Source organism: Cynocephalus volans, chromosome 2 (assembly GCF_027409185.1).
Source record: "Cynocephalus volans isolate mCynVol1 chromosome 2, mCynVol1.pri, whole genome shotgun sequence".
Taxonomy (NCBI): domain Eukaryota; kingdom Metazoa; phylum Chordata; class Mammalia; order Dermoptera; family Cynocephalidae; genus Cynocephalus; species Cynocephalus volans.
In genome coordinates, this window is record NC_084461.1 from 51172511 (window position 1) to 51192987 (window position 20477).

Sequence of the window (20477 nt, forward strand, 5' to 3'; positions counted from 1 at the left end):
ATTTTTTTTAAAATCTCATTAATTATTGTATTACACACAGAAAAAAATTTGGCTCTGGGCATTCATTTAAAATATTTTCATAAAATTCACAATGCATAATTCAGAAAGCCTCTGTCACAATTATTACTCTGTGGGTCACAGGAAGATTTTCATGTCTGTGTTATTATTATGCGCAAAAAGATTCATCTAGCTCCCTGGTATTAGAAGATCCTATAACAACTCAACCTTTTCTTGACTTGCCTTTGTCAGCATATGCCATTGAGAAATCGCTGTGGTAAAAATTTTGCCAAGTTTAGCAGGTATTTAGAATTTGAAACATCTGCTCTGGTCTGTGAATATGCAGAGGACCGATATGCAATTAAGATTATCTGGAGCCTGAAATACCTGGATTCCTACAAGCTTTGCAACTTAAATAGCTGTTTGATCTTATAAGCCCTAACTTCAGCTTCTATAAAATGGAGAAAAAAATTAAGAGTCAGAAGAATTAAAGGAGATAGTGTATTACGATGCTTACAGCAGAGTCTGACACACAGTATAAGTACTAAATAAGTTAGCTATTATCAATGTTCTTAAATGTATACTAATAAAAAGCACTAGTTTCAAAGTTTTCATTTTAGGCAAAAGCATTACATTTAATAATTTTTCACCTGCTAACTAATAATGTAACTGCTTAGCTCAACACAGGATTTCGAGAATAAAACACAATTGCTGGCCTGTTTTTTATTTCTTACTTCAATACAATTAATTCAGAGATAAAAGTTCACTGGAAAAAAACATAAAAAGAGTTATGCAATGTTCATAAGTGGCAACGATTAGGGGTAGGGACTCATTCTACATGATATCAAGATTTGTTATAAAGCTTTAGTAACTAATCAATAGGATGTTATCACAAGAAAAGACAAAAGATCAATGAGACAAAGCAGAAAATCTAGAAACAGGCCCAAATATGTTATGGGAACTTGATATATGACAAAACTGTCATTATAAATCAGTAAGAAAAGGATGTTCTATTCGAAAAATAGTGTTGGGACAATTTGATAACTATATGTCATAAAAAAATTAAATACGATTGCTTACCTTTATTTCAAAAACAGGAAATAACATTTCTAACCAAGATGGAATAACAAAAACCAGACTAAACCTTCCTCCAAAAACAACTAGAAAACTGGACATATTTTACAAAACAGCTGTTTCCAGACAAGGGTCAATGATCCTTGAGAAAGAGAAGAAAACAAATGAGCACTACAATCATCCCAGTACTTTGCCTAGAGTCTCATCCCAAACCATGGATCCCAGATGGGGATCTCAAGTACAGCATGGAAGTCTCCTTGCTGAATGGAAAACAAAGAATGGTGTTCAGAGAGGTTGAGTCACCTGAACATTGAGAAGCAGAGTTCCAAGTAGAGGGAACTATGCAAAAAAAGAGGACTCATTAGCTGCACAGGAACCCCTCCAGACTTTGAGGAATACCGAAATACACATGTTTAAGGTGAAACTCAACAAGGTCACAAAAAAAACCAGTGAGCTGTGAGCTGAACAGTTCTCAGTTCACACAGCAGAGAATCCCACTGAGGGCAGTCCATAAGGGCCATGCTTCAGCAGTAACACTAACCTAAACCTTCAGTAAATGCTAATCTAGTCCTGACCTAACAATAGCTTTAAAAATAAGACACAAGTGGGCAAGCAGAAACTCAAGAAAATTAACTGCCTACCAGAACAAAGCCCACCTCTCTTTATAGGAAGACAACAAAATCCAGGCAAATGGCAATGGAAAAAAACACAGTGTTCAAAATCCAACCGAAACTGCTTGGCACGCCAAGCAGCAGAAAAGTGTGACTGATATCCAAGAGAAAAATCAATAGACAGTCAATAGAAACAGCCCCAGAAATGATAAAGGAATTAGCAGAAAAGAATATCACAAGATATTCTAACTATGCTCATATATGTGTAAGAAACATGAACATAGTGAGGAAGAGATATGGAAGATATAGAAGAGAACCAAACAGAACTTCTTGAGACAAAAAATGCTAAATCTCAAATGAAACATTCACTAGACAAAAACCATAGCAGATTAAACACAGCAAGAAAAAAAAAATCAAGAAACTTGTATTCACAATAGTATAAATTGCCAAAACAGAAGCAAAGAGCAGGGGGAAAAAAAAAACTGCAGCTACCTGTGGGAAATTTTCAAGCGATCTAATATAGACATAATTAGAAAGGGGGAAGGAGGCACAGAAAAATCTTTTGAGGAAATAATGGCCAAAAAGTTTCCAAATTTAATGAAATCTATAAATCAACATATCAAAAAAAACCTAATAAATCAAAGCACAAAAAACAAAGAAAACCACATAAGAGCACATTATAATCAAATTCCTGAAAATCAGTGATCAAGAAAATCTTAAATGCAGCCAGAGAATACAGGGGAACAAAAATTAAAATGACCACAGACTTTTTATCAGAAACCATTCAAGCCAGAAGACAAGGAACTGACATCTTAAAGTGCTGAAAGAAGAAAAACCAACAACTTGGAATTCTTTAACTTCCAAAATTTAGTCAAAATAATGACGTTTCAGACCCCCTCCCATCAATAAAACAAAAACAACAAAGCTGAGAGAATTTGTTGCCAAGAGACCTATACCACAAGAAATGTTAAAGGATGTTTTTCAAGCAGAAGAAAAGTAATGCCAGATGGAAACCTGGATCTATACAAAGGAATGAAGAGTACCAGAAAAGATTAATATGTGGATAGATAAAGCTTGCCTCTTGTTTCTCAATTTCTTTACAAGAAACTTGTCTATTTAAAGAAAAAATGATAAAAATGTATAGTAGAGTTCATAGCACATGTAGCCGTAAAATGCATGACCACAACAGCACAAAGGGCAGGAGGGAGAAAATTAAGGAGCACTGTTGTAAGATAGTAACAACATATGTGAAGTGGTATAACATGATCATTTAAAAGTAGGCAAAGATTTCTTGAGACAAAATCATGATCCATAAAAAATGGACTTCAAAACTAAAAATTTACATTTTTCAAAAGATATTGTTAAGAAAATGGACAAGAAAAGCACAATCTGGGAGAAAACATTTACAATACACATGCTTAACACAGGATTTACATGCAGAATATAAGGGTAATTGTTGGGAAAATAGAATAGTTTGGTCAGGACCCTCGCTTCAGGTCCAGTTGGGTGTGGTTCAGCACGTCCATTGTAGGCAAATTGTGTCGGGGTTGTGGGGGGGGGGGTTATGGGGGGGTGTGGTTAGTGCACATGTGCGCCAATGTATCTTTTTAGTTTTGCTGCAATTCTTGTATTCTTCAGACAGAGACAGAGAGAGAAAGAGAGAGGTAGAGAGAGACAGAGAGAGTAGAGAGAGTTTTAGTGAAGCAGGCAGGCGGGCGTCAGCTTCAGGTGTCGGCCCGGCATAGCTATGCTTTCCAACCTATGACTCCAAGGACCTTTTGGCCAGTTACCTAGCTCATAGACCTGCGTGAAGGGGTCTGGTGACCCAGCATGGCATGTGAAGAGTTTGTGACCCAGTCTGTGAAAGGGTTTGAGGGGTCTGTGGGCTCCAGACCCAGCCTTAGCTAAATAATCGGCCCAGTCAGTGTGGGATTACTGGCAGGTAAAAGAACACCACAACTGGCAGAGTCATGGTTGAGTAGCTTCACAATTGGCATCACCAACAGGTTTAAGAACTAGACAATTGGCTCTGTGAGCAGGAGCCAGACATTAGCCTTAGCAGAACGCCACAGTACTTCAAAAAGCTCATGGAAAGATTCATATTATCTTTTAATCTATTTTTCCACGAACTTTTTGAAGTACCCTCGTGCAAATAACTCCCACAACTCAATAATAGAATAAATAAGCCAATAAAAAATGGGCAGAAGATTTGAATGGGCACTTTACAAAAGAAAATATATAAATGGCCACTGAGCAAATTAAAAGTTGTCCAACATTACTAGTTACCAGAAAAGTGCAAGTTAAAACTGTAAAGCTGTACCACTACACACCCAAGTGGCTAAAGTTAAATGACTAACACTGCCATGTGTTCACAAGGATGTAGAGCTACTGGAATTCTCACACATCACTGGTTGGAATGTAAATGGCATGACTACTTTGGAAAAGTTTGTCACCTTCATATAAAAGTAAACATACATTTACCATGTGACTCAGAAATCCTACTCCTAGTTATTTATCCAAAAGAAGTAAAGGTATGTGTTCCTATAAAGAATTGTACATGAATATTCATAGAAGCTCTATTCATAATAGCCTAAAACTGGAAACAATCCACGTGTCTCTCAATAGGTGAACGGATAAACAAATTATGGTATATCCATGTAACAGACTACTCAGCAATAACGTGACAAATACTGGTATGTGTGCCAATATGAAAAATCTCAAAAACATTATATTGAGCAAAATAAGCCAGATACAAAGTACATACCATACAATTTTATTTGTATGAAACTCTAATCTAAGTAGAGAAAATATTTCTAGTTGTCTGGTGGCAGTGGTAGGGTAGCAGATTGACCAAGAGAGAGCACAAAAAAACCTTTAGGGGTGATGAAAATGGTCTATATATTACTTGTAATGGTAGTCACACAAGTATACACTCATTAAAACTCACTGAGCTGTAATTAAAATGAGCACATTTAACTGTATGTTAATTATACCTCGATGAAGTTAATTTTTAAAATAAATTATATCAATCAAGAGAAATTAGAGACCTAAACATGAAAAAAAAAAACTTAAAAATCTTAAACGTACACAATCTCTTTGTGACAGAAAGATATAGAAAGACTTTTTAAATAAGACACACAAATTAATTTGACTGAAATAAAACATAAAAGTTCCTTATCTTTGGATTAAAATCAAAAGACAAGCCACAGAACAGGAAATGATATTTACAAGATAGAAGGTACAAAGGATTAGTATCCAGAATACATTTTTAGAATGACAAAAAAGAAAAAAAACAGGTAAAAACAGGTAAAGGATGATGTGGGAAAGGTTACTTACACATTTTTCAAAGTTATCACCTCATAAAATACTATTAATTACAAAGAGAAAAAAAGTAACTACATAGTGGAGAAGCCTGACAGATGTCGCCTTAATCAATTGATCAAAGTGCACATCACCAGTAACAAGACCAGTTGAGGCTGTGTACCACCTGATGAGATGCAATGAGAAGAACATGTCATTGTGGCTGTTGTAACCTGCCAAAAATGCCATGTCCCTAATGTAATCACGAGAAGACATCAGACAAAGCAAAACTGAGGAACTTTGAAATGACTGGCAAACTTGAGTAGGATCTAATAAAAATGAATCAGTATTACTTTCCTAATTTTTATGCTTGTATTTTGGTCCTGTAGGAGAATGACTGAGTTTGTAGGAAAACACACAGAAGTGTTTAGATGTAATAGGGCATCAGATCAGCAACTTACTCTCAAACGGTTCAGGAAAAAACGTTCTTTGGACTGTACTTATAGCTGTTCTTACAAATTTGAGAGTGTTAGAAAATTTTAAAAATTGTTTGAAAGATAATTGGTGAAAGGTCTGATGGAACAAAAGGTCACACGTGGGCTAAGAACAGTGTTATGAATATTCTGTGGATGTCAATGATATAATGGTTTCCATTGTTGCACAAATAATTAAAGTATAAGAAATAAAAATGTGACACCTCGGAGATATATCTATACTCTCCTAAGCCTCCACAGTTCCCCTAACAAGCTGCTTCTTGTGCTATACATCCCACATGTTAGTTTTTAAATACATTCCTTTTTCTCAGTTGTCATTCTTCTGTTCTTACGGGACATTCATTGTTTGATTTCAATTTATCTAAATCAGTTTGAAAGCTATCATTCAACCCTTATAAAACTTGCATAATAAAAGCATTTTAAAACAGGATGCTAAGATAATGCAATTGTGGACAATGGAACAAAGAAAGTTCAGCTTTAAGAGGACCTTCAAAAATACTGGAGACAGAAGAGGCTGCTGATTCCTCATGGAAGGTAAGCAGTTTGGGTTTGTGAAAGACTGACTGATGGAAATATTCAATAGGCAGATGGAGATAACAGCACTGGAATCTAGGGGATAGGCAACACTGGAAATACATACTTGGAAATCATTAATACATTCACTCAACAAACATTTACAAAGAGCCTAAAATGTACTAAGATTGAGTGTGCCAGCATCTGAGAATCCAAAAGTTGGTAAGACAAAGATCTCATTCTCAAGATGCTCACAGTCTGGTGGGGAATACAAACTTAAACCACTACAAAGCAATGTGGAAGACAGTAAGAGATCTATCCAGGGGATATCATGGAACACCAAAGAGGGTCACAGGTAGTAACTGATCAGTCCCAGGAAAATACAAATGAGTGATGCGTAAGAGGAAGTTAATTTCCTCTGAAAGTCTATATCTGAATACTTAATACATACACACACAGAAGTCATTCGACAACTATTTCCTCAAAATGAGATGAACTAAGACAGTCCATGAAAAAGAACTGGTATGTATGCATGTTACAGATGTAGGGTATTATTTTTCCATTAATTGGCTCTATGAAGTTTTAAGTGTTCCTGGATGACCACCAAAGAGATTACTTATTGATACAATTCAATCAGTTAAATCCTTTGCACCAGTGAGACTTAATTACAAATTACAGCTTTGTTGCATTCTCAGATTTCAAGTTTTGCAAGAGGAGCCATTCTCTGCTATACCTCTGTGTTCCAGGGGATAAAGATCGGGATTTACATTTTTATAAACCCTTTCTTCCCTTTTTACTCCTGTAAAAGGGAGCAACAAGTCTGAGCTCTGTTTTAATTCCACCAAAGCAAGCTTCTGCTTTCTGAACGTTTCAAAAGAAGCAGCATGCATGTCTGTTTCCCCATCTGAGCCTTGATAAAATCATTTCAGACTTTATAATGGTCATGCACATAGTCAATACACAAACAGATCACCTTTTTAAATAACTTAATTTTTGTGAGGTTTTTTGGGGGGAGGGGTGGGTTTTTGTTTCGTTTTGTTTAACTCTTCTAGTTTCTCTGTCTGCCTCCCTTCCGTTTTATATGACTACATTTTGTTTGTGTTGCCAAACCCTGGCTCAATTTTTTTTAACTGGCTATATAAAATGGGAATTTATTTAGATTTAATATTTTTAGTAAATAATGTTGTATATTCCCCTTCACTTGGATATGAGTACTAATAATTATTTATCCAAATCTGAAATGCTGGGCTTTTTAAAGTTCTTATTATTACAACGTTGTGATGGACAAACCACCCTTTCAGCTAATTCTACATGTGCATCCATGACTATTCATTAGAGTAAAATATCTGAATCAAGGGTATCCCAGGTTTAAAATCTCAAAAGCAGATGAAAAGCCTTCAAATAACGAGTTGCTTTTTTGTTCAACTTTAAGTTATAATTAACATACTACCAAAATGTACTCATTTTAAATGTATAGCTCAATGAGCCATCACACATCAAAATAGAAAACACTTCCATCACCCCAAAGAACCTACTGATGTTTTTTGTAGTCAGGCCTCTTGATCGCATACACCCAGGCAACCTCTAACTTGCTTTCTGTCTCTATGGATTAGATTTTCCTTTCCTATTTCATATCAATGGAACCAGATTGACTTTTAACACTCAGTATTTTTTTTTTTTTTTTTTTGTCAATATACATTGTGGCTGATTATTGCTCCCCATCACCAAAACCTCCCTCCCTTCTCCCTCCCCTCCTCCCCCCCAACAATGTCCTTTCTGTTTGCTTGTCGTATCATCTTCAAGTAATTGTGGTTGTGATATCTTCTCCCCCCCCGTTTTTTTGTGTGTGTGTGTGTGTGTGTGTGTGTGTGAATTTATATATTAATTTTTAGCTCCCACCAATAAGTGAGAACATGTGGTATTTCTCTTTCTGTGCCTGACTTGTTTCACTTAATATAATTCTCTCAAGGTCCATCCATGTTGTTGCAAATGGCAGTATTTCATTCGTTTTTATAGCTGAGTAGTATTCCATTGTGTAGATGTACCACATTTTCCGTATCCACTCATCTGATGATGGACATTTGGGCTGGTTCCAACTCTTGGCTATTGTAAAGTACACTCAGCATATTTTTGAGAATCATTTATGTTGTTGTATGTACCCATAGTTTATTTTTATTGCTGGGTAATATTTCATTGCACAGATATACTACAAAGTGTTTACATGATAGACATGTAGACTATTTCCAGTTTTTTGATATTACAAATAAAGCTCCTATGAGCATCCACGTTCAAGTCTTGTGTGGACATGTGTTCTTTTCTCTTGGGTAAATACCTAGGAATGGAATTATGGCATGTGTAATGCTTAACTTTATGAGAAACCATGAGACTGTTTTCCAAAGTGGGTGTGTCATTTTACAACCCACACCAGCAATGCCTGAGTGCTCCAGTAGCGCCACATTCTCACCAACACTTGGTATTTTCAGTTGCTTTGATTTTAGCTGTTCTAGCAAGCACATGATAATATCTCATTGTGGTTTTAATTTGCATTTCCCAGATGACTAATGATGTTGACGATCAATAATTAATGATGTTGATGATCAATAATTAATGATGTTAATCACTGTTTCACATGCTTATTAGCATTTCACATATCTTCTTTTTAGTATCTGTTCAAATATTTTGCTCATTTTTTATTGCACCATTTGTCTTATTACTGAGGTGTTCTTCTTTATATCAGTATATTCCAGTTATAAGTATTTGTCAGATATACATGGGTATTTCAAAAAGTTCAGAGAAAATAGAATTAAAAGATAATATGAATCTTTCCATGAACTTTTTGAAGTACCCTCATATAATGGGAAGATACTTGTATTCTCCCATTTTCTTGTCTTTTCATTTTCTTAATGGTTTATTTCAAAGAGCAGAAATTTCTAAATTTGATGGTCTATTTAATTAAATTTTTATTTTATGGTTTATGCTTTCTTTGTACTAAGAAATCTTTGCCTACCAAAGATTTGCAAGGATTTTCCTCTAGAAAGTTTTTAGCTTTATCTGTTATGTTTGAGCTATAATCCATTCCAAGGTAAAGTCTGAATATGGTATAAGGTAAGTGCAAAAGTTCATGTTTTCTATATGGATATCTGATTGTTCCAACACCACATTCTGAAAAGATTGTCCTTTCCCTTGGCTTCTTTGCTGAAAATCACTTGACTATAGATATGAGAATCTATTTCCAGACTCTATTCTACTCCACAGATCTAAATATCTGTCCTTTTGCAAACACCACACTAAATACTAGTATACTTTACTACATAACTTTATAATAAGATGCCAATACCACACTTGATAGTAAGATTTTATAGTAAGACTAAAAAACAGGTGATAAGTTCTATAATCTTTTCTACTTTTTCAAAATTGTTTTGGCTGTTCTAGATCCTTTGCATTTCCAAATATATTTTACAGTAAGATTGAAAATTATACCCCCCAAAAAGCCTTAGATTTTTGTCAAGATTGTAATAAACCTATGAACTAATTTTTAGAGAACTGACATCTTCCCAACATTGCATCTTTCAGTCCATGAACACAGCATGCCCCTCTAGTTAAAGTCATCTTTAGTTTCTCTCAACAATGTTTACTAGTGTTCATTGTCAGGCCTTGCACATACCGTGTTTATACCTAAGTATCTATAATTCATCCCTAAGTATTCCATGTTACTTGATGTTATTGGAAATATGTGGTTTTTGTTTTTAGTTTTCCAATTGATTTTTGTATATTGGCCTTTTATCCTGCTTTCTTGCTAAGCTTACTTATCACTTCAAACAGACGTTTTTTGGTTTTGCGGGGTAGATGCCTTAGGGTTTTCCACATATATGCTCAAGACCTTGGCAAATATGAGTATAGTTTTACTTCTTCCTTTCAATCTTACACTGTTTATTTAGTTTTCATGCCTATTAAGGCATGAAAGCCTTGCTGACCTCTAATAAAATTTTGCACAGTAGTAGAGAGAGTTTTGTCTTTTTCTGATCTTAGGGAACAGTATTCAGTCTATCACCATTAAGAAAAATGTTAGCCATAAGGTTCTCATAGGTTCCCTTGATAAAGCTGAGGAAATTACCTCCTATTCCCAATTTACTTAGCATTTTTATCATTAATGAGTGTTGAATATTGTCACATTTTTCCTGCAATAATTGAGATGTGTATATAGGTTTTTTCCTTGATTCTATTAATATGGTAAATTATATTGATTGATTTTAGACTATTAAACAAATTTTACCTTTCTGGGAGAAATCACACTGATTCACGATGTATTATTGCTCTTCTTATATACTGCTACATTCAATTTGCTAATTTTTAAAGTACTTTTGCATTTGGTTTTATCAGGGATATTGCTGTGTTGCAATATTTTTGTGTAATGTTTTTGTTTGGCTTTATTACAAGAATACTTCTGGCCTCACAAAATGATTCAGGAGTTATTTCCTTATCTTCTGTTTTCTGAAAGGATTTTTGTACAGTTGACATCATTTCTTCCTAAATGTTTGGTAGAAGTCACCAGTAAAGCCATCTGGACCTGGAGTTCTAATTTAATTCCAGTGTTGTCAGAGAACTTAGTACAATTTCAATCGTTTTAAATTTATTAAGATTTGTTTCACTGCACATCACTCTTGACACATTCTTTTGGTTGGAAGCAAGTCACAGTTCTATTTACACTACAGGTTTGGGAATTATATGAGGGCATAGGATACCAGGGAGCAATAAATTAGGGGCCGTCTTAGATTCGGTGTATCCACAAGTACTTTGAAGTTTAAAGCCTATTTTGTCAGATATGAGAATAGCTACTCCAGCTTGTTTTTCTTTTCTGTTTGCATGGTAAATCTTTTTCCATCCCTTCAATCTTAGTCTATGTGAGTCTTTATGGATGAGGTGGGTCTCTTGAAGGCAGCATATAGTTGGGTCCTCCTTTTTAATCCTGTCAGCCAGTCTGTGTCTTTTGATTGGGGAATTTAAGCCTTTTACATTAAGAGTTGTTATTTAAAAGTGTTGATTTATTCCTAGCATTTTATTGATTATTGTTTGGTTGTCTTAGGTGTCTTTAGTTCCTTGCTTTCTGATTTACTGTTTGTTTTCTGTATTTGTTGGTTCCTTGGGTTGTAGATAGCCTTTTTGTTTTCTCTTCATGAACACCATTTTTATTATACTAGTGGGTTTTGATTTTTCTTGGGTTTTTATGGCAGTGGTAGTTAGTTTTCAGGAACCAAACCTAGTACTCCCTTGAGAATTTCTTGTAAGGGTGGTCGTGTGGTGGTGAACTCCCACAGTTTTTGTTTGTCTGAGAAATATACTATTTGCCCTTCATTTCAGAAGGATAGCCTTGCCGAGTAGAGTATTCTTGGCTGGCAATCTCTGTCTTTTAGTATTTTGAATATATCATCCCATTCCTTTCAGGCTTTTCGAGTTCGTGATGAAAAGTCTGATGTTAGTCTGATTGGGGCTCCCTTATAGGTGATTTGACGCTTCTCTCTTGCAGCTTTTAAGATTCTCTCTTTGTCTTTGAGTTTTGCCAATTTGACTATAACATGTCTTAGAGAAGACCTTTTTGGGTTGAATACGTTTGGAGATCTTTGAGCTTCCTGGATCTGAAGATCTGTGATTTTTCCTATACCTGGGAAGTTTTCTGCTATTATATTGTTGAATATGTTCTCAATGCAATCACCTTTTTCCTCCCCTTCTTGAATACCCATGACTTGGATATTTGAGTGCTTAAGGTTGTCTGATATCTCACTCAGATTTTCTTCAATGCCTTTCATTCTTTTTTCTTTTTTTTTTTTTGTCTGCCTGTGTTATTTCAAACAGCCCATCTTCAAGTTCAGAGGTTCTCTCTTCAACCTCCGCAAGCCTGCTGGTTAAACTCTCCGTTGTGTTTTTTATTTCGCTGAATGAATTCTTCAGTTCGGCAAGCTCGGCTACATATTTTTTCAGGGCATTGATTTCCTTGTACATTTCCTCTTTCAGGTCTTGTATACTTTTCCTCATTTCACCATGTTGTCTAGCTGAGTTTTCTTGTATCTCATTCAGTTTCCTTAGAATTATCACTCGAAATTCCTTGTCAGACATTTCAAGGGCTTCTTGTTCTATAGGATCTAGAGCTTGAGAGTTATTACCCTTTCCTGGTGTACTTTCTTAATTTTTCCTATTTCTGGTATCTTTTCTTTGATGTTTATACATTGTGGCAGGGGGTTTTACAGTCCACAGGTTTGACACTATTGTCTGACTAAGATGTTGCTGGGGTTGCCAAGTTGGTATGGCTACGTCAGTGACTGCTTAGTTGCCACTAGTGCCTTGTGTGTGTGGTTGCCTCGGGTCTTGGGCCTCTCTGGGGAGCCACCTCTCTGGTCAGCTTGGACTATGCTGGGCTGCTGGGTCACGGGGCGGTACCGCAGGGTGTGTGGTCTCTGCTGAGCTTCCACTTCCCATGCTGGATAAAGAGAAATACTTCTAAGCAGGTTTTACACAGTTTCCACGAAGGGAATTGGATTATTCAGAGTTCCAAAGTTTCCAAAGACTTGGATTGGGATGAGCAGCTGCTTCAGAACTCTGCTGGCCTGGTCCAGTTTCGGAGCCTGTTCACTCATCAATCTGCCTCATGTTTATTGAGCACCTGCTGGGGCTAGGTCTGCAGACGTGGACTGGACAATCCTGCTGTCCTCGAGGATCTGAGGAGTTTCAGAGGCTGGGAAGTCCAAAGTCCAGGGAACATATCTGGTGAGAGTCTCCTTGGTGGGGGCTTTACAGCAACTCAGGGGTCTCACCCAGTTCCAGCCTGTGCCCACTGGCCCCAGCCATCTCTCCCTAGACCAAACTTCAGAGACCCAGCAGCCTGGCTAACTCCTCCTCTCTTCCAGGATCTCAGCTGGTTCCTGGAGCCCCAGGCCCCTCCCCGGAGGTGGAGGACGACCCCGGAGAGGCCAACCAGTACAGCAGCCTCCTTGAGGTCCTCTCTCCAGTCTGTCGTGGGGAGCTGCAGCCCTTTGTCTTCCTGGGGTGAGCTAAGCAAGGAAGGCTAATTCTCAGGCAGGTGTTGCTCAGCACGCAGTCTCAGAGATGAAGATTGCAGGCCCTCGGCCCCTGGAGGGAAAGGAGTCGATTCTGGGACAGCTGCATCTGGCATGGGCCTCAGACTGCTTCTCTTCCAGCTTCTGGTAGCCCAGACACTCCTTGGCTTGTGGCAGCATCAGTCCAATCTTCTCGTGGCCTTCTCCCTGAGTCTCCACATCATCTTCCCTCTGTGCATGTCTACACAAGTACTTTTAAATATTCCATTTTATCTCCACTATCGGTTGATAAGCTATACCTCTTTGTTTATTTAAACAACCACACCAAGATACATCATAATCAAATTCCTGAAAACCAATAACAATAAAGATAAAATCTTAAAAGCAGCCATAGGGGAGGAAAAAAAAATACATTCTGTCTCCTTCACCCTTCAGGGATTTCAATTACATATATATTAGACTACTTGATATTGTCCCATAGGTCATTAAGGCTGTTTTCTTCCCCCCCACCTCCGGTCTTTTTTCTCTCTGTGCTTTGTTTAGGCTAGGTTTTGCGGTGTGTTTTCAAGTTCACTGACCTTTTTTCTTCCATAGTATCTAATCTGCTCCTAATCCCATGCAGCAAAATTTTCATTTGAGATACTGTATTTTTTAATTCCTGTGAAGTCCAATTTGGTTCTTTTTTCTTTGCTTGTTCTTTTCTTTCTTTCTTTCTTTCTTTTTTTTTTGACATGACCCTTTTTAAGTGTACAGTTTGGTGGGTATTAGCATATTCACTGTTATTCCCATCACCATTATCTAATCCCAGGACATTTCCATCACTCCCCATTCTCTCCTCCTCCCACTCCCTGGAGACCGCTAATCTCTGTCTCTATAGATTTACCTATCTGGACATTTCATATAAACAGAATCATAATATGTGATACTTTGTGTTCGGCTTCTCTCACTTAGAATAATGTTTTTAACACCCATCTTTGCAGCAAAAAAAGAGAGAAAGAAAAGAATAATGTTTTCAAGATTCATCCACATTGTACAATGTATCAGTAATGCATTTATTTTAATGGCTGAATAAATAATATTTCATTGTATGGATATGCCACATTTAACTCATTCATCCCTTGAACATTTCCGTCATTTCCACTTTTTGGCTATTTTGAGTAATGCTGCTACGAACATTGGTGTATGAGTTGTTGTGCAGATATATGTTTTCAGTTCTCTTGGGTATATACCTAGGAATGGAATTGCTAAATCACGTGGTAATTGCATTCTTAACTTTTTAAGGAACTGCCCAACTATTTTACAAAATGGCTGCACCATATTATATTCCCACCAGCAATGTTTGAGGGGTCCAATTTCTCAACATCCCCAGTAACACTTATCCAAATTAAGAAATATATTTTTTATCATAACAATACATTGTATATTTAACTACAACAAAAAGTTTATGAAAATACCTACTCTTGCTACATACAATGCACTCTGATATTTTGCATTGTTCTAAGTCTCTTTTTGTTAATGATGTTCTACTAAATAAATTTCACATCCAACACACAGTTTCATAAACAGTGGTTCAGGGACTTCTGAGTTTGAGCTGAGGTTCTTATTTAACATCCAGGAACACAAAGAATAAATAAATCAGAATAAATATTCTGATTTTGAGTTCAGGAGATAGATCTGCGATGAAGACACAGAATTGAAAGTCCTCAACACATGAGTTATCCATGAAGTAGGTATGTGATCAAAGAGATGGATGGGGAAAGGGCTGAGGCTGGGTGTGTCCATAATACTTACTAAGTCCTTCCTCACATACAGTCACAAGGATGCTAGTTATTTGCAATCCATTCAAATGTCAAAGCAGGGGCCGAGCCCGTGGCGCACTCGGTAGAGTGCTGCGCTGGGAGCGCAGCGACGCTCCCGCCGCGGGTTCGGATCCTATATAGGAATGACCGGTGCACTCACTGGCTGAGTGCCGGTCACGAAAAAAAAAAACGACAAATGTCAAAGCAGGACTCACTTTTAGTTCTGCCATTGAATCCTGGAGTCCCCATACTGCTTTCCTCAGTTCAAAAGCATGTAGGAATGATTAGATTCTCAAAAATAATTTAATCTGAGCTCTCTGTTTCTGTTTCCTAATTACTTTATCATTGCTGAGCATTACCTAATCTTTTCTTTTCTACTTCAATAAAAGCTGTGCCAACAAAAGTGCACTACAGAAATCAGGAGAAAAAAAATCATTGCAAGAGAACTTAGCTTTAAAATATACAGAAGCTCTACAGCTGAATTCAGGAGACATCTTGATCAAGTATTTTGGATCCATCAAGATCATAAACTTTTATTGATTTTTATCTTTTTGTTTGTTTGGTTTTTTGCTGTTCTTTTATCTTTTTTTTAATTTTTGTTTTGTTTTTGTTATTACTGATTTTTAAAGAGCTTGTTCTCTTTAGTTTCTGGTTTAAGGACCTCTGAAGGACATTAGCATACTATCTTCACTTTTTAACCAGTGAGTTTCAATGTTGTAACTATTTTATTCTTTGGATTCATTTTACCTTGCTAAACATAAGCTAAAAGTAACTTTTTCATCTTTCTTCATTTCTATAGTCTCAGAATCATAACATACTAATTCTTCCTTCTCTTGAGATAATAAAAAGGGCCTACTGTAGCCCCAGAGGCAACTTGTTTCTTGCATTTTGGAATGATATTAACAGTGCTTACCCTAATTAGATCGTAAAAATCTATCACAAGAGTAATTTTACAAAAAAAAAATCTTCCAATCATTTGAGAAAAGAAGTAGCTGGACATAAATATATGATTATCCCATACTAATTTATGCATTATCCCAATTTTTTACTATTTAAAAGAAAATACTTGGGAGGAAAATAAGTGCTTCCCTTTGCTTTAACTTTCGTGTTTTCTTATCTGTAAGTATGGCAGACATCACTACCATTTATCAAAGAGGAAACTAGGACCAGAAAGACAGGCTGATTTGTCAAAGTGGGTACAATGTCAAAGTGGGTACAACCAGGTCAACAAACAAAGGAGCTTGGTGATATTGCCATTGGTGAAATAAGTATAAAATAATGAAAAGATAATAAACAATCCAACCAAACAGCTTATGCAATCCATCTGTGAGAGTTTATCTTTTTTTTTTCTTTTTTTTGGCAGCTGGACAATAGGGGGATCCGAATCTGTGACTTTGGTGTTATAAAGCTGCATTCTAACCAACTGAGCTAACCAGTCAGTCCCCTGGGAGACTTTTTCTATGAGGGAAATACTTCATTTTTATAACATCTTTTGCTTTTACACTTAGAAACTCTTCTACTCACCTAAAAGCCAGATAAATATCAACTGTATTTTATATTTGCATTTTTACATTCAATTCTCTAACCCAGTGGGAATTTATTCTGCTGAAACGGTGTGAGAAAGGTCTTAAATTTTTTTCCAAATGTTTTGTCAGTTATCCAAGTGATCACTGGTATACTTATAAACAGCTTACACACTTAGTTATAGCCAGGGAGTACCTAGGCATTTTCCTAAATTTCCACCACCAGCAAGAATTTGGGACTAACACAGGTAAGGGCCCTCTGTCTGATCAAGCACACCAAAAAGGCACTTTCTGAAAAAAAGAATTGTTTTCTCTTAAGAATTACCATAGAATAAGGACCTTAAGAACACTTGAAAAACATAAGGGGAAACAGGTAACAAGGCAAAGATGGCACACAGCTCCAGAGGGCTTCCTGAAAGTCACAAGACAAAATAACCAATGAATGGAAAACCTAACCTTACAGATATTTTCTAGGTTAAAAAGCACAGATGGCTATCGCAACCAGTTAAGTTAGATGATCCAGTACAGATGATGCAGACTGATTAGTCTAGTGAATGTCAATGGCATTTCTAGATTTAACATTTAGGAGGAAGGAAATAACAAAGAGCTATTATCTCAGTCTTCCAGCCTACTAGCAAATAAATCAGGAGTCACAAACTAAACTGCCTATAGGAGAAGATAAGTAAGTGAAGGGAGTCAAGTGAACTTGGCTTCAGAGTGTGAAAAGCAATGGGGAGTATTGAAAACTTAGCAAATTGGAGTTCATATCCCTGAAACACTTGTTCCTTCTAATGGAGACACTTAGTACATAGCTGCAGCATCTTGTGCCACCGAAAATTCAAGCCCAGAGTTACCGGATCTTCCAATTTTTCTAAAATAGTCAGAAATATAAATTCTTATATTAATTTCCTACTTCTTAAAGTTTGCCAATTAAATTTCCTTTTTAAAACACACAGGTCAAACAAGATGTATTTTATGGTGTGGCTTCTAATGTAGCCTATTATGTGGCTAGATTTGGCCCATAGACCAACAGTGTGGGCTCTCATATTGGCATTACACAATCCACAAGTCAGTCAATATTCCAAAACACACTACCTTGCTCCCATGCCCTTTTGAGCTTCCTATCTGCCTCCTCCTTTTCCTCAATATGCCAAATGAATGCATGCTACCCAACTCAGTGGATATACAGTGTGGGTAAAGGATGCCACTATTTCTCATTCACCCCATTCAAGAGTCAGCTGAGCTCTGATCTTACTACAGGGAACTGCCATTTTGGAAATGAAGATCGATTACTATGGACAGTTATGCTGTTAGGTCAGACTGCTGAGCCAAATTGAATAATTTTTTAAATTGTAAGTAGAGAATAAGTCTTACATCTCCAAAACTGACAAGTTTTCCTTTTTTTTTTTTTTTTTTTTTTAAAAGAGCTTTTTGATAACCTGTTTCATGTGTCAATAATGACTAATTGCTCTCAGGTCCCAGCTTTGACATCAAGCCCAACCACATTAGAAGCAAAAGAATAAACCTCAAAAAGGAGTTCATTAAACTAAACTGAAATCATTTCCATTGAAAATGCCATAGAATTTTTTGCTCCTACACAAAGTAGACTGATTACTTACTTTAAAATAAAATACTTTATCTAATGACATCCTATTCCAATCAAAGTAAGTCAAAAGGTTTAAGGGATGAGTCAACCCTACTGGGATCCAACCTACATATCTAGACATTTACATTTTCCCACAGACTCTAGCAGGATTGCTATATTAGATAATCTTTGCTAATCATGTAAACAAATTATGGTCTTCCATTGTCTAGAAGGATTTCTTCTTTCTTCTTTCACTACATAAAGACCTTAAAATAATAGTTTTCAATGCAGGTGTCTCAAATATATTCAATGAGGAGGACTGGATAAGTCAAGGTTAATAAGTTATTACCATTCACATGCATTAGTCCATTCTTGCTGATACCTAAGAGTAATAAATTTCCCCAATTTTCCCATCCTTCTCTACCCCAAACCCTCTATAGATAGCAGCATTTTAGAGGGTAGCTGACTCTGATATCAATTTGGAAATAGCCAGCTTTAATTCCTAGCTGACATCAAAATGAATAATTGTGATAGAACAGACCATAACATCATAAATATAATTGATTCTAAATAGAATTGTTTTTAAAATTTCCAAGTCCTTTTATTTCTAAATCAGATAATTTTATCATAGAACATTATGAAAATGGAAAATGAGAAGAAAATCTAAGAAGTGATTTTTAATCTAGTCTTTAGAACTCTTCTTTTACCAGTGGCGTAATGGCAACAAGAGGCTATAATGGGAATCTACTCAATTAGTCCACAAGCATACTAAACAACAGCAAGTATTCATCACTAGGCATGATCTTCACAAGTATGTAAGCCCCCAATCCTCCTTGGTTGGAAACAAAATAATGACAAGACCAAGTGTTCTCAAAACCCAGTCTTAGGCCTAATCCCTTCATTTGCTCCCAACACTGTCTGTCTGAAAACACTCATTCTTCTGTAATGATTTATAATTGTTGAATTTTCTTTGATATTATCAGAGAACCTACCAAAGCTTAAAATTTAAAGCACTGTGATTGGGTAATTTATTCACATATTGCTGATATTTTGTTAGGATACTACGGCACAATCCAAAAAGAAAGATAGAAAGAAGGAAGAAAAGAGAAGCAAGAGAAAAAAAGGAAAGTGAAAAAAAGAAATACTGTTAAATCCCACAATATACAAAAATAAAGAGTATGCTAATTGCTACAAATTTACATAATGGAATATGATACCTACATAATAATTTGGTCTTTAAAACAAACCTTTGGCAAGAAGACAATAATACTCATTGAATAATTACAACAGCCAACAGGAAAATCTGATTTCCAGGAAGAAAGGAACAGTATCAGAAAGACCTATAGCAATAATGTTGATTTTTTTCCTTTCTTTACCATGGTTCTTTCATAGTTTAAATTTTAAAGTATAAATCTATATGAGAAATAGCAAAAAGTTTTGGTGAATGATAAAGTTACCATATTTATTTTACATGTCTCGAATAACTAATAGTCCTACAAACAAACACCTTTCTTCTATAAAAAAAATTCGATTTCTAAATGAAAGTATACCTCACACACTTGACTATTCATATCCAGAGTAACAGATTTAGTCATGAAAAGTAAATGTCAAATTTACATTCTTCTCTACCAGTAAAGTTATACTCTTGTATATAAAAATGACAGACAACATATTATTCTTTCTTAAGAAATAAAAACTACTGGTCCTTGCTTTGAGTTTCATGATGGTGTTTAACCATTTTATTTTACTCCTTCATAGAGCAGGACTGCAGGTATGCCCAGCACCCTATCAGTATAAATTTTAAAATGCTATGGGCTTTTGTTAACGGAAGTCTGAAGACAGTGAAAAATGGAATGATTCAACATGAATAATGCAGACATATGTTCATTATATTCCAACTTACCTAATACACTGACAAAAGCATCAAAAAGATGAAATGTAAGCAGAGGCTCTTTCAAGTGACCATAGTAATCTGCTATAGTTTTAAAGACGTCTTTTTCAAATCCCAAGTACATAGGCTGCTTCAAATCGGAACAGTTGGGCCCTATTTTTAAAGAGAAAAAGAGAAACATTAATGGGGCAACTACCTCCAAGTATTATTCTCTGTGCATATGTGTGGCATGCACAGATATTCAAAATATACAGAAAAGTTTTCATGGGGAAAAGTGACATTATACATTTTGCTTACATAAATATTCTTTATATCTAAATTTAAACCTATTACAAAAAAATGAGGACATCACTAGCTAACTTCTGTTTTAAAAGAAACCCACTCTTTTTTTATGTCCTTCTGAAAGGCATTTTTATTAAATGTAAACAATGATGATTTTCTTCAAAATATTCAATATTTTCCTAGCCTTGATAAAGTTGACCAAATAACAATTAGGTCACATATGTAATAGACACAAGTTATGAAGCAATTTTTAAAGTTTTTCATTATTTCATCATTGCTATATTATGGGTTATATCATCATTGCAGTCATAGAATTGAGTAAAATATTCAGTTTCTGCCTCTAAGCTAAGCTATTTCAG

At 35.9% G+C, this 20477-nt stretch overlaps 1 protein-coding gene across 2 annotated transcripts in view; it reads right to left on the minus strand.

Moving 5' to 3' along the window:
- The window catches only part of DEPDC1B (DEP domain containing 1B), a 94170-nt gene that overhangs the window by 18069 nt on the left and 55624 nt on the right, over positions 1-20477 (minus strand). For both annotated transcript variants that reach the window (XM_063086485.1, XM_063086484.1), the window contains exon 7: positions 19849-19989. In XM_063086485.1, the coding sequence (XP_062942555.1) occupies positions 19849-19989 (141 nt within the window). The remainder of the gene's footprint in view (positions 1-19848; positions 19990-20477) is intronic.